Raw genomic sequence first — 14,222 nt, forward strand, 5'->3', positions numbered from 1 at the left:
AGCAACACCTTCTTTTCATAGCAAGTTTAATTAATAGATAAATTATAATGCATGCTTTAACCAAATAAAAAATCCAAGTAATTCTTAAAAAAATTATTACATTTTTGGGCAGAAAATAATAAAATAAAAAAAAAATAAAAACGAAGAGTTTATAAGAATTCTTTACAAACAAATATTGAGGATATTTTCTTCACCAAAAAAAAAAAGTGTTTGAAAGAAGAGAATTAAGCAGACCACCAAATGGATATTTTCCTCTCCACGCTTGTATGTGTTGGAAAGGAAAAGCTAGACACCTCGTAGAAGTGTTCGATGCCCCCATTCAAAGTTAGACGAAACCCAGATGAAAAGCTACACGAACGAGCTCTGTTTGGTTCTTTTCTTATTTCGTGTTTTTTATTTTTTTTTCTTTTAATATTGCTGACAATCAGCCGACTCCCCACCGCTTGCGTCCCTCGACTGTACGTAGAAGAATTGCCTGACACCTCCTTTCTGCTCCTCTTCCTCCTGGATCGTCAGCATGCCCACTAAACCCTGCTAAACCTCCCTCACAAAGCCAAAAAACTTCACATTTCCCATGGCTTCCCCGACCCCCGACTCCTCCCTAACCTTCACCGATACCGACCTGGACGGCATCGACCTCGACCCCTCCGACTTCGGCTCCTCCATACCCCTCAAGAAGGTCCCCAACGGCGACGTATTCGAGGCCTCTAGAGCCGGCGACATCGACCGCCTCAAGTACCTCCTCGAGTTGGGCATCAATGTCAACGCGCGCGACCAATGGGACTCCGTGGCTCTTTACTATGCTTGCCTGGCGGGCCACCTCGACGCCGCCAGGATGTTGCTGGAGAGCGGGGCGATATGCTCTGAGCACACTTTTGACGGGGACAGGTGCCACTATGCAGCCCTTAATTTGAAGGTGAGGAAGCTGTTGAAGGCCTTCGAGGCGAGGCCGCCGCCTCTAGGGCCTTTGCAGGCCTCGATGAGAGAGATTTTCATGGGTTGTGGTGAGAATAGAGCTTTCTTGGAGCAGGCAAATAACCAGTCTCAGATCTCAGGTATATTGAGCAGTTTGTTAGTGAAAGTGCTAAATTTCTTCAATCGGTAATGTGGATTTTGGTGAGTAGGGGATTGGGGATTATGGGTTTTGGGTTTCAATTTCAGGTACATTATTGTTTGCAAGTTCAGGTATCTGAAATATTATGTTTAGGAATGTGGGGATGACGGCTTCGTTTCCGTTTTGGCTACAAATCTTGGGTGGTTGGTTTTCATTGTGTCTGGATTTGGGCTGTGAATTCATATGGACTTGTGTGAATGATCAGTTACATGCTATGTCTGGGTGCAAATTCTGGGTTGTTGATATTTTTGTGTAATTATGCTGTTATTTCTTAAAAATTCTCTGAGTAGTGGTACTTGGTAAGTTCGGTTGAATGTTGGCTGAGTAGATGGGAATGAAAAGTGTGAAGGATGAAGATGAAGGATGTTATCTTGTATGCTTTCTATGTTAATTTGAAAAGACCTTATTTTGTGGATGAATCATTGAAGCTGAAGTGCTAGTTTTAATTTTTGGGAAAAACGTTTTGAGTTTTTTTTTTAGTATTTTTTTTTTTTTTTTTGTTGTGTTTTTCGCTGCTAGGATGAATGTAGATAAATGTGGGAAATTAATTTAGTTGGGCGTTAATTGCTTGTCTTCGGTATGTTGGTTTTCGATGAGTACATGGGTAATGAAAACTTAAAAAGTTAGAATGAATAAGAAAAAATTGCTTGTCTGATTTGTTGATCGTTTGGTTTAAAATTGGGTCTTGCGAAAAAAGGCTCTATTCTATATGTGAGTGCTTATCATCTTATATAGTGTTACATATTTTTCTTCCATGAAGATTATACATTTTAATCTGACACTCAACATGTGATATGATTGGCTAGCTCTGTCATCCACTGGGGGATCCAATTCATACCATTTCCCTCCAGATGTGGTATTTTTTGTGCAAGGTAGACCCATTGAAGCTCACAGAGTTATCTTAAGTGCTCGGTCGTCATATTTTAAGAGGAAGTTTGAAACTGATTGGAAAGACCGCAAGGAAGTGAGATTTGCAAGGGAAAAGTTGTCTTATACTGCTCTTTACAGTCTTATCCACTTCTTTTATTCTGACAGACTAGAGATTGTAGTAGATGACATGGAGCATCTTGTGAGAATATGCAAAGTATGCAAATGTGAATCCTTACAAAGGATTATTGAGAAAGAACTTATTCACCAGAAATATGCGGAATACAAGGCACTGAGGGACATAGACGATTCTCAGAAACGCTTCATATTACAAGGCATATCCCTTCCTGAAGAAGATCGTCTTCCTGCTTCCTTGCATCGAATCCTTCAAATTGCCCTTGCCAACTCCACCCGGGAACAAAACCAAGACAATAGTATTGAGGAATTATCATCTTATGCTAGTGCAATGCAGATCAGTGATTTCGTAGATGATCTTGCAGATGTTAGTGTACAAGTTGATAAAAAGATATTTCGTTGCCATCAAGTGGTTTTGGCATCAAGATCAGAATATTTTAGAGCAAGATTATCTCGTATGAAGGGCTTTCATGAAGGAAAGGTGTCATTACCTGTTGATACCCTTCCGTGTCTTGAAGAACATGATCTGAGCACGGAAGCATTTGAGAAAATGATAGAGTATATGTAAGTTTATTCGGATTACTGCAGAATACTGAGATTTGATCAGAATAATAGAAGATAATATGCGGGAAGGATGTCACTACAATAACCAAGACCTCTTGCCTAGTTATTTCCTGGCACTTCTTGTCCATTTATTTGTTGCATTTATTATGTAATCAATGACTTGAATTACTGAAAAAACGCATGATTAGCCATTTATTATGATTGAGACCATTTAACATGATTGTGTGGTGGTCATTATTTATCAGCACCGTACTTAATTTCATAAAACTTATTTAGATTTCTTTGGCTGATTCAGGTATACTGATGGTTTGAAGGATATAGACCCAGATCAGGTACAATTGTATCAATCAGCACTGCTTGTAGCAAAAATATTTTCTTTTGGTGGTTCTAATGTTCCTTTTAACTGAGCAGGCTGAGGAAATGTTTGATGCTGCTTCTAGATATTTGTTATTTCCGCTTAAGCGTGCTGTAGCTGATGTGCTGTTGCCACACCTAGAAATGATCTCGCCTGCAGAGTTGTGCCAGTGGTTGATATTATCAGACATGTACATCTCTTTATCATCTTTTTATTTTTTTGCTCTTCCTAAGATATCTTGGTCGGTATCTACTACAGTAATGGTGAACTGATGATTTCTTAGATTTATATTGGGGGCATGAAAGGAAGTATACTAACAACTGTTCTGGCATTTACTAGTATTTTGGGCATCCAAAGGTTCAGCTCTTGATCTGAAGATACTCTTCTAATTATGACACTGTTAAAAAGTAGTTTTTCAGCATCCACAGTGGATTTGTTTGTAGCTTCTTTTGAGAATCCTTATTAGGATATCCGTACTTAGGACTGTGTCATAGCTTAAAATCTCTCTCATCTGTTCTTAATGTTTGAGAATTTACTCCACAGTTTTTTGGTGATTCAACTGTGTGTATAATCTGGAGTAAGACTGTAAGGTCATAAGAAGGAAGCCAGATAATAACCCTTGGGAATTAGTGCTTAAAATCAGTCTCTACCTTATAAGCCCTGACCCCATTGTGGTTATAAAAATATTCGAGTGTTATGTTGCTCATGTAGGTATGGTGTTGTGAAGATACGGGAGTACTGTCTAGACACTATAGCATGTAATTTCGAGACATTTGCCGATACACAGGAATTCCGAGCAATGCTGTTGACGCTCCCGCCACCATCAGGAGATTCCTCACTCCGCACCACTGTTCCAAGTGCTCCAGGAGCAATAATCAATGCGGATCAAGCAAATCTCCTTGATGATTTACGAGAGAAGTGGCTTGAAGCTGAAGCTGCTGAGCTTGACAAGAGAGATGAGAGTGCATTACTGTTTGACAAGCGCCTTGAGATGCTTATGCTTGTTGCTGAACAAGAAAAGTCTGATGGGGCTCCTGCTGATGATTTTCATGATGGTCCTTGATCACCTTTTTCCCCCCTGCCTCTTCCCCCATGCCAAGGGCAAGAAGACAAATTTTAGATTTATAGATTTTTCCTTGAAGTATAGAAGAAAAAAAGAAAACATTTTTTGTTGTAGTGTCACAACCCCTCTAACTACAACTAGGACAATAAATGAAAATGCCTCGAAGTGCTTTGGTGCGTTTTTTTGTTGCTTTAGTTACTCGAGCATCCACGAACTTCTTACTGTGATTGACTAAGTCTCTTAAAGGTCTAATGGACTGAATGAAATTAAGTTCCTATTTACCATAAAACCAATTGGTTCTTTCTTATGTCTCTGTATCTGTTTTTGCTTTAGATGGGCACAACCTGTCGTATCTATCTTCCTATTTTGATTTGTAATGGTGATAATTTACGGTCATTTTCTGGTAATGAAATGACACGGTTATTACATTGATCGCCATCACTCTATATTGTAAAATAGTTGTAAATGAGTTGGAGGCTTATTATTTACTTAATAGGAAAACAATTCCTGTGTACACGAGTTATGCCTACTTCATTCATATAAATAATATTTATCTCTTAATTATCAAAAAAGAAAAAGAAAAAGGAAAACAAAGTCATCAAAAAGATCCATCTCGATTCTCAATGTTGTTGATTGGAATTGCTCAATGGTCTTACTTATTAAGCTCATCAGTTATCGGTATCACCAGTGAAAGTGCCAACACCACCCTTTTTGTACCCTTGACCCACACCCAATCAAGCATTAGTTGAAAAGAGGTACACACCTACAATTCTTTTTACTACTATTTGATAACTTATATATAATCAATCAATATAATTGTACCAATTAATTAAAAATAGTTTGAATTATACATAACTAGCCTCCATTTAAAAGAGTTGTAAAAGAATGGCAAAAAGTTTATCATTTTTATAAAATAAAAGCTCGGAGATACGACTTCTCTACAGTTCAAGTGGGTTCAAGACTTATTTTAAACCTCTTGCTTGCAAGTTGCAAGCTTCTTTCATGAATGAGCTTGTTAAAGAAGTTCGCTCAAGTCCAAGGAAAGCTACTGTCAATGTGTCATGTTTTGTATAATCCCTTTGTGTCTAAAGTCTAGGTTTTTATTTGTGTCCGGGTGAGTCAAGTTACAACTAACAATGCCTACGTCGCCGAAGGCAAATGACCTGATGGCATAACACCCAAACCTTCAAAATGGAAGTCTTGGGTTTGACCCCCTACCCGACTCAAAAAAAAAAAAAAAAAAATTTGCCTATGTCAATGCCACTTAAAGCCCGGATTTCATACGATTTATATCCTTTGGTATTCCAAAGCCTGTTACAAACGCGAGCATTAGTGAAATGCAATACAACTAATACCAAGAAGGGTGAACAAATAAAGCTTCTAAGCCCCACTTGTATTATTCCCCTTAATGAAGATTGAGTCAAAAGAATATAAACCAAAGACAGAAACCTTTAGTTAAACAAAGAAAATTTACAGGACCCCTTTTTTCTTCTGTGGTTTACAAGCAAAAAATAGATTGAGGGCTCTGTCATACATGACGAGCGACAATATTGCTAACTACAACCAATTACTTCCTTTCCCATTCTCTAGTAAAAACAAAAAATAAAGAATCGAAGAAGAAAACAATATGTTTAGAGTTGTATTTCCGGTTATTCCCCATCAGGACTGTCCTTTCCCTCAACCTTACCAGAGGATTCCTCATTTTCAACCACTTGGGAGGGAGTGGTATCAGCAGTATCTGAAGCAGCATCGTTGACTGCCAAATTCGAGACCTCAGAAGCCAAAGCTGTTTCCCTATCACCATCCATTGAAGCTGCAGAGGATGCATCAGGAGTATTACTCTCTTCAGAAGGGTTAGATTCTGACTCCTCTGCAGGTTGCTGTAGGCTCCAATACATGATGCTTGCCGTCAAAATAAGGATCATCTTCTGGTTTACCTGTCGTATTGATACAATTGCAATAAAAATTAGAAATTAGCTAAAGGGTCATGTATTCTTACATTTGAAAATCTCAATTGCAGTGTTGCTGAACCCAGTTCACATAGCCAAGAAAAAGTGAACTCTATAACATCAGTCATGGACTTCTTCACGGTTCCTTCAAAAGTGATAATTATAAGGCTTAATTTGGACCATCAATTAAGAAACATCAGCATCATAAAATCAACGTGTCTTTTTATCATACAACAAACTTATACATTCAGTAAACCTGGAGAGGTGCAGAATCATAAGAAAGAACAAATTTCAAAGAGTTTAATGAGAAACATGCTCAATCAAAATCTCCACATAAGAGACTACCAAAATAGAAGGTTCTGATACTTCCATATCTGGATACTGGCACCATTTCTTTTAAAATATTCAGATGCTTACAAATTAGTGACACAGTCAGACTCAAAATTGCGCAGGAGATAAAGTGACGTTTCATCACACCATAGTGTCAAATGTGAGGAGAAATATGCACATCCAATTTTACAAATATAACCTTACCTCTATAATATCCTCAGGTAACAAGAAAATGGAACACCCCAGCTTTCGTGCAACACTTACTATATATGTTGCATTCAACTTCTTATCTTCCTCTGCAATAATGAAAAACAATAAAGTGAGAAAATTTTTCCTACCGTTTTCTGCATATCCATTATATTCACGCTCGGTAGCATGCCGAAAAGGAGCAAGCTTGGGCAAAATTTTCATTTTATCCCACACCAGAAGTACAAGAAAGTGGTCATACCAGTTTCTCCCATTGTAACAACACTCCAATTGACCACCCTTGGCTCTACAGCACTAAGAAGCTCAAGGAAGAAAATCCCATTTGAAAGCTTTTTATCCTAAAACAAAAAAGTCAGTTTAGACAAAATCAAGGTTAGGATCTGATTGTGAAACAAGGCTGACATTTACTGTATTACCTTGAAGCTCTCCATTTGGGAGGTTCTGCCTGCTTTCTTCACTTTGTTGTTTGCCCAGTTTAGAATGTCAGCATCTGTTATCTCTTTTCCCTCTTTACCTTGGGAGTGCGATCTCAAGTTTTTTAGGAGTTGGAGCATAGTGAACCTCATGAGTTGCCATAGAAATGCTGCAATTGGGACAGAACACCAGGTATTAAGCATTTTCTGACAGTGGAGCAATCTCTGCTGATCATACTTTCATAATATTTTTAATAAGTAATCCAACTTCCATAAATAGACAGTTTTATTGAAGAGGAAAGCTCCGAACTTCATATAGACTGGTGCTGAAGCTATTGAAACAAAAAAGATGCCCCGCAATTAGCAAAGTTTTTTCAGTAAGAAACCAGCCACACCTAGTGGGATTCAAACTCACAAGTATCCAATCAGTCTCAACAAATCAAATGGAAAAGGCTCAATTCTGTGTGGTCAGACCTCATAGCTTGACAGCCCTGGCCGGTTTTGTGCACCATTTCTATGCTTATAATTAAGGCAGGTGGATGGGTGTAAATTTTCTCATGATGGCAAAAGTTACTAGCTTTTGTGCATCCGTTCTACTTATCAAAATAAACTACCTGATCCAAAGGTACATGTGTTCCAACCAAATACTTGGGTTCATGTAGTCCAAACTAGGACCAGAATTGAATATCGACAAAGCCTGGCAACTATGAAATATAATTGGTGAGAACTACACACTTAGGTGCCATATGTTCAAATACCCACTCCACCCACTTCTTATGATTCAGTTTCCACTTTTCATATCAGAGAAAATGTAAACAAAATCACCCATCTGGCTTTTGGTTCTCTTGGGTTGGCTACAAGAATAGCTGGAGGCAAAAGCCATAAACCGAAATTAGTTCCTATCCTTCAAACTGTAATATTACCGAACTAGTGTGACTTTACAACAGATATCAACAACTCTACTTGCAACAGATGGGTAACGAATCAGACAACAGTCATGGATGAATTAAATGGATCAGTACAAATAAGCAAGATAACAGAGTTTTAGGGGTAACGCTTAAAGACTTACCTCGTATGAGTTTTTTATTTCCTTGCACAATATCATTCCCAGCTACATTCACAAGGGAGAACCTTAATTGCTTCCCAATCCCTATAACTTGGTTGCAATTCTCAACTTTTCTAAATGGCATCTTTATAGGAGGCTTTGTTGCCTGCTTCCAGTTAACTGATTCTGGTGAAACTTTGTCAAGAACTTCTAAAAGAATCCATCTGCAAGCATAAGACATTTAATGTCACTCAAGATCGTATGGGCTCTACATCACTGAGGAGGAAAACAAAATCTCACCCATTTCTGACATCTTCAAAAACATTATTGACATAGGAAGCAATTCCAAGACTGTTAATCCATAATCGGAAGCATCTCTCCTCCCGAGAAGTTTCTGCATCATCGGTCATCATCTCAGCAAAGGACATCTTTTTGCTGTCAACTGTCAAGCCATTCCTGCAGAGAAAGTTGCATACCATTAGCATAGATTTCAAGAATCATAAAGCTAGGGTTCGCACAAGCAAGAAAAATAACAAAAAATTTTCTTGCTGTACCATCATAAATTACAATGAAAATAATTTATATAATGAAAGGCGGCATTTAAAAATTACAGTGAAATTTGAGGGATGAAAAATACAAGAACCAGCGTGAATGAAGAATTGAACAGTCTAGGTTGAATTTACTAGGTTTCATATGCTTGTGAACTTCAGAATCAATTGACCATTAGTAGTTCAACAACCACAGAGACTAGGTAGATTACCATTTTTATATCCATTCTAAAGATCTGGTCATTAGATTAATGAAAAATAGTTGACCTGGCATGATCATAATAGTGGATCTTAAACAAAAGGGCAAATTGAAAAAAAAGGATAGTTTGAGGGAGTAAAGTGATAACTTTGGTAGTTTGGTGGTCATATTGTAGAATGAGTGGTAGTTTGAGAAGGAAATTTTTCCCTATTTCCAAAAGGGTACATAAAGGATCTTAGAAACCTAAGTATGTTATGCAGAAGTAGGAAAAGTTCGGCCCTGCTACATATTCTTACAGAAACCAGATGATAAATCACCAAAATGTGGTGATACAGACAGATCCACTCACAATAACTAGCAAGGTTATGACAATGAATTGGCTAGATCATGTAAATCCAATAGACAAGGTGATAAAATCATAATCAATTTACATAAGCGAAACAAATCGCCGAATGTCCAGAAAACTTAAACTGGGGTGAAGAGGTGAATTTAATAATTAAAATTATATTCTAAAACTCATCTCACGTGTGAGCGAAACTACCCCTTAATAAGTGGTCCAAACACGTGGAATATTTAAATCAACTAGATAAAGTGTGTATTCAACTCAAGACCACTACTCGGACACCAAAATAAATACTAAATCAGCAAAGATGAAATATCAATCACTAAAAACAGAAAGGCCCCCGGGGGGGAGGGTGTTGCCAACTTAAAGAAGAAAATAGTAAAGACATTCTTCCTCACCTGTGCTGGAATATTTGTGCAACAAATGCAAGATTCAGATTTGGTGAACCCTCGACAATGTCCTTAGGAGTGAGGTATCTTTTGCAATCCAATTTCTCAGCATGTGCAAGAACCATGTCTGCTCTTTTTTTAGGATCCTTTGTATCCAAGGCAGCGGGGCCTGAGTGTTCGGGTGCAAGAGCATTAAGCAGGTAAGCATATGCCTCTCCATCCTGAAATGCACAACGATAAGGCAGCATCAAAGACATAGCACAATTCTTCAGAAGCATCATCTAAACATGTCTACATTGAAATGTTACAACATTATCGTTTTCTATATTGGTAAATATGTGCCCCAAATTCTAGTTGTGTTGTGACTCAAACATGATGCATGATAAAAAAAATAAAACAAAAGAGCTTTTCCATAAGCTAACAGCATACTACTTCACAGGAAGCTGACAGGTAATTGGGAATGTAATGATAAAACCACATTTTCCACTAGTCTACATTTTTCTCGAAGAGTTCTTTTCTTCACCAGAAAATCAATGCAATTGGCCCAAGGCAGTATATCTATTCATTATGTGCGTGTGTGAATGCACGTGGGAGTGGGTAGGTGTGTGGGTAATAGAACTTTATTGAAATAGTTGACAGGGCAAAGCCTGAGCATACAGAAAATATACATGAATGGAAAAAGCTGGAATACCGAACTCTTATCACCATACCATACCAACTTAAAATTGCATTTTTTGCCACTAGATTAAAGCATAAAGCTTTTAGTCTCTCTCATGAGCTGGTGAGTTTTCCCTTACCTTGACGTCAGAAGAGAAGTTTGTAACTTGTTTCTCATATCCAGCTTTCTTCAAATGAAAATTCATCCATTTCAGTAAAACCTTTTCAGGCGGTAAACTCAAAAGCTCCTCCACATCCTGCAGATTAATTCCAGATTAATTCAATTTCATTAGCAAAATAATGTCAATAATTGTCCAGTGTATATAGCAAAATGAAAAACAAAATATCAAAACCTAGATCGCATTAGAAGAATGGTTACCTTGCTGTCATCCACCAATTCCACAAGTTGGGGAGTTTTCTTCAGATTGAGATCAGCTAATAGTTGAATCTGAAGTGGCCACCATATGAAAAGACAGCACAATAAATGGTGTAAACATTGATAAACCAACTCTTATAGTGTCCAAGTCCTAAGAGCTCATATTCAATGCATAAAAGAAAGGGGTTTCATACCTTGATTATTTGAGAAATCAGGCCAAGTAACAGATGTGGCTACAAATCAACAGACAGAAGAAATAAGGAAAAGGAAATCTTGAGCAAGTTTAAAACCGCATAGTAAAATATAGTAAGAAGATTTCGATTTGTAACTGGTAGTATAGTTTAACTTACTCTTGCTTCAGCTAAATCCTGTGTGCCAATATTAACGACTGTGCAGCCAATAGCCTTTGCAGAATTGAGGCCAAGTGTATGATTCTCATTCTTCTCCCATGGATTGAGGACCTTTTTAGTGTTAATAGCTCGCTCATCTATGGTGCCAGGAACAGCTAAATTTATAAGCTTACTACAAGAAGCAATTCAAAGCATCAATACGCAGGAGCACCTTCAACAAACATGAAATATCAATCAAGGGTAAACAGTTCAACATAACAAAGTGGGCCGGGCAAATCTACCAGAGAAGAACTCCATCCTTTGCAAGATCAAACAAAGCATTTGTAGATGGATCTATTGGAAGATACTTCTTCAAAAATGGATCATCTGCCAGGTAGCTGTTAATGTGGGAAACATAAGAAGCCTTCTCTGATTCGTTAATTGAGTGATGGACAGTCGTTGTAGTGGCTTTGAGGAATGAAGAGGAACTCTTGGAACCACCGGATTTTGCTGTAGCTCGGGATTGTAAATCTAAATATGCCTGCCAATCAAAAGATTCCACAACTTGATCACTCCAATCAAAGTTATTATATGTGCACCCAAAGAGATAAATATGAAAATAAAAGTAAAAGAGGCTATGAAAATCCAGTAACGCCTATGCATTCGCCACTAATTGAGTTTATCAAATTTCGTGAAACCATAATTCATTCACCAAATATCAATAGCATTGTAAGCACTAAGAATAAATGAAAAAGAAGCACACAACAACCATATAACTACGGCTCACCCGAAGGAAGGATTCAAAATCAAGTTCTCCATTCATGTCCTTATATGACTCCCCCAAAATGGCCTTAATCTCATCCTCGGTAAACATTTCAGTGAAAGCCTTCAATTTCACAAAAACGGGTGGCAAATCTCCCACTGTGACGCGACCAGACTGAGTCCTTACAGAAACATACTAAAGCCAAACAACCCAAACAAATGTCACCACAAATATGTTAATTAATCATAAGATACGAACAAAATGCGGAATAAAGAGAATATATGATTATACAAAAAGCACATATTTGAGAACAAAGAAGTGCTTACTTTGGACTTGAGGGTGCGAAGCTCGACTTGGGTGAATTGGCTCTGTAGCCATGAATCAGAAACAAGGACACCCACAAAACCAGACATCTTGACGGTTGTTTGCTTGAACTTCCCAACACAAGGAGGAATACTGGACGGCCAGAAGATAGATAGTGGCATTTGATATATTACATCAGGATTCCAATAAGGAAGCAAGAAACTCTATAGTGAGGAACAACAACGCGAAAACACAGATCCATGTATGTTAAAATGAACAAAACCCAATTGAGAAACCATGCTACACATCTAAGTGGACGTCCATGCATATCTAATTACGCGGCTCTTGATTGATCCAGCAGTGGAATCTAACAAGGGGCGTACAAGAACCAATAATCTCGACTCAAAATGAAACAAAATCATACCAAACAAAAATGATAAAAATACCCATGTAGCAAAATGAAGGTTTGAACCTTGTGAACCAACCAATACGATGAAAAATAATCGAGATTGAACTTATAAAAAAAAAAAAAATTAATCGAGATTGAAAAGAAAAAATGAAAACCCACGTATCAAAATTGAATATTAGCGTGAGAAACAAGGAGGAAGTACCTTATTGACTCTAAGAAAAAAGTGCTAAATTGAAAGCTTCATCATTCTTTTCGTTCTTTTTTGCGCAGGTTTGGCTGTTGAAGAGAGAGAGAGAGAGAGAGCGCATTTTTATTTGCAGAGTTGATGCTTTCGGGTTTGGCTGTAGGAGAGAAAACCGTGTTGCCTATAGGACCCGCGAAGACCAAGGAGAAGGCAAATGCCTCAACTGCAAGCAGAGAGAGAGAGAGCAACGCAAAGGTGGTGGTGGTGGTGCTTTTATTTATGGACCAAAACCTTCATTCGGCTTTTTCTTGCCTACCCTGCTCTGAATACTATATTACTTCCCCATTAAACAATCTTTATTCAATCAATCTGGAAACTATAAATGCTAAATTTGGTTTTTTTTTTTTTTTTTTTAATTTCTGAGAGATGTCTATGGTAGAGGCCAAAACAATTCATCCTTGTTTTTAAAACGCGTCAATTGTGTGGCTCATTTTAATGCAAATGTCGGGAGAACGAATTTTGTGCACCATTTAAGAACGTGAGGATTTTGTTGAAGTGCACGTCGCGGTGACTCTGTGTAGATCAAGCTTTCCTCGGGAAGAAAAAGAGTGGCTCGCTTTTTTTATTCTTGCACGCAAATATGGTTACGAATAAGAATTTTTCTATCTTTTAAGTAGGTACAACACACTATTTATATTATTTCAATAGTAAAATTTAATTTATAAAATTTAAATTTTAAAATTTATCTTTTAAATCAAATTATGTCATATAAACTATGTGTAAGAGACCGATGTCCCTCCCTCTCCACCAGTAGTAAGTATTGGGATGGAGAGTCCTGAGAGAATATAGTTTTTGAAGAAGTTGTCCAAACACTCCCAATAGATCCTTTATAATACATTTTTCTTTAAAATATAAAGAAATGTCCTCAAAAGTGTTCTCCATTAGATCTTCTATTTTAAAGATACTTTTATATTCTGTTATAGTAAACCACTAGATGTAGAGAATACTGTTCATCATTGTAAACATTTTTAATTAATTTCTCTTCCCTACTCTTGCTAAGTTTCTCATTTCTTCAACTCTATTTATTCACATTATATAATTATTGAGAATAAATATTCTCATAATATATTTTGAGAATATTTTCATTATATAACCTTTTTTTTTAATTAATTTATATTTTGATTTAGCTTATCAATTTGGATTAATTTAAAATAAGACATAATTATATGACATTATATATAAGAGATATTGGAAATATCAAAAGATACGAGGATATCATTAGTAGTTAGAGAAAACATTTGAAATGAATAAAAAAATATAATATTTAAATGATATGAAGAAAAAATAGATAAGCTGACGTATGGTATATTGTAAAAGTCAATAAGTAAAATATATAAAATAAATTTTGATGATGTATTTTAAAAGATAGGATGAAGAATCTATTGAGAGTATTCTATAAAACACCACGGGGTTATATATTCATTATTGAAATTTGAAAAAGTTTACTTGTGTTGAGTCTCACTTATGACTACCCAATAATCTCTCACAAGTTCCTTTGCATCTCGATTAGCTTTATTTTCATAATCTCTCAGCTCTCACAATCAGATGTGCAATGCTCAAACTCGACCGACCAATGACAAGTATCTACATATATATATATATATATATATATATATATAT

The 14,222-nt window shown here is 36.9% G+C and overlaps 2 protein-coding genes across 2 annotated transcripts; one reads left to right on the top strand and one right to left on the bottom strand.

The window, feature by feature from the left end:
- Positions 1 to 248: 248 nt before the first annotated feature.
- On the top strand, positions 249 to 4,558 carry LOC109004709 (BTB/POZ domain-containing protein At2g04740). Its single transcript, XM_018983336.2, has 5 exons — positions 249 to 1,055; positions 1,921 to 2,680; positions 2,976 to 3,012; positions 3,092 to 3,225; positions 3,747 to 4,558. Exons 1-5 carry the CDS (start codon positions 575 to 577, stop codon positions 4,096 to 4,098), a joined length of 1,764 nt encoding a protein of 587 aa, XP_018838881.1. The 5' UTR covers positions 249 to 574; the 3' UTR covers positions 4,099 to 4,558.
- Positions 4,559 to 5,461: 903 nt separating this feature from the next.
- LOC109004708 (fimbrin-5-like) lies at positions 5,462 to 12,909 on the bottom strand. Its single transcript, XM_035694638.1, has 15 exons — positions 12,561 to 12,909; positions 11,973 to 12,102; positions 11,671 to 11,841; positions 11,186 to 11,424; positions 10,905 to 11,076; positions 10,749 to 10,787; positions 10,558 to 10,626; positions 10,319 to 10,435; positions 9,531 to 9,742; positions 8,343 to 8,498; positions 8,067 to 8,266; positions 7,001 to 7,167; positions 6,826 to 6,922; positions 6,582 to 6,673; positions 5,462 to 6,035 (listed from the first exon to the last, which is right to left on the bottom strand). Exons 2-15 carry the CDS (start codon positions 12,057 to 12,059, stop codon positions 5,748 to 5,750), a joined length of 2,106 nt encoding a protein of 701 aa, XP_035550531.1. The 5' UTR covers positions 12,060 to 12,102; positions 12,561 to 12,909; the 3' UTR covers positions 5,462 to 5,747.
- Positions 12,910 to 14,222: the final 1,313 nt, after the last annotated feature.

This window comes from Juglans regia, chromosome 10, assembly GCF_001411555.2.
Source record: "Juglans regia cultivar Chandler chromosome 10, Walnut 2.0, whole genome shotgun sequence".
Classification (NCBI taxonomy): Eukaryota; Viridiplantae; Streptophyta; class Magnoliopsida; order Fagales; family Juglandaceae; genus Juglans; species Juglans regia.

Bases quoted from the DNA above. Each gene is read 5' to 3' on its own strand.
- LOC109004708 (XM_035694638.1), bottom strand. From the start codon at position 12,059: ATGTCTGGTTTTGTGGGTGTCCTTGTTTCTGATTCATGGCTACAGAGC. The intron at 10,788-10,904 runs GTAAGTTAAACT...GTTGATTTGTAG, and splicing joins AGGATTTAGCTGAAGCAAGA to CCACATCTGTTACTTGGCCT. The intron at 6,674-6,825 runs GTATGACCACTT...TCATTATTGCAG, and splicing joins TGTTACAATGGGAGAAACTG to AGGAAGATAAGAAGTTGAAT.
- LOC109004709 (XM_018983336.2), top strand. From the start codon at position 575: ATGGCTTCCCCGACCCCCGACTCCTCCCTAACCTTCACCGATACCGAC. The intron at 1,056-1,920 runs GTATATTGAGCA...ATGATTGGCTAG, and splicing joins TAACCAGTCTCAGATCTCAG to CTCTGTCATCCACTGGGGGA. The intron at 3,013-3,091 runs GTACAATTGTAT...TTAACTGAGCAG, and splicing joins AGGATATAGACCCAGATCAG to GCTGAGGAAATGTTTGATGC.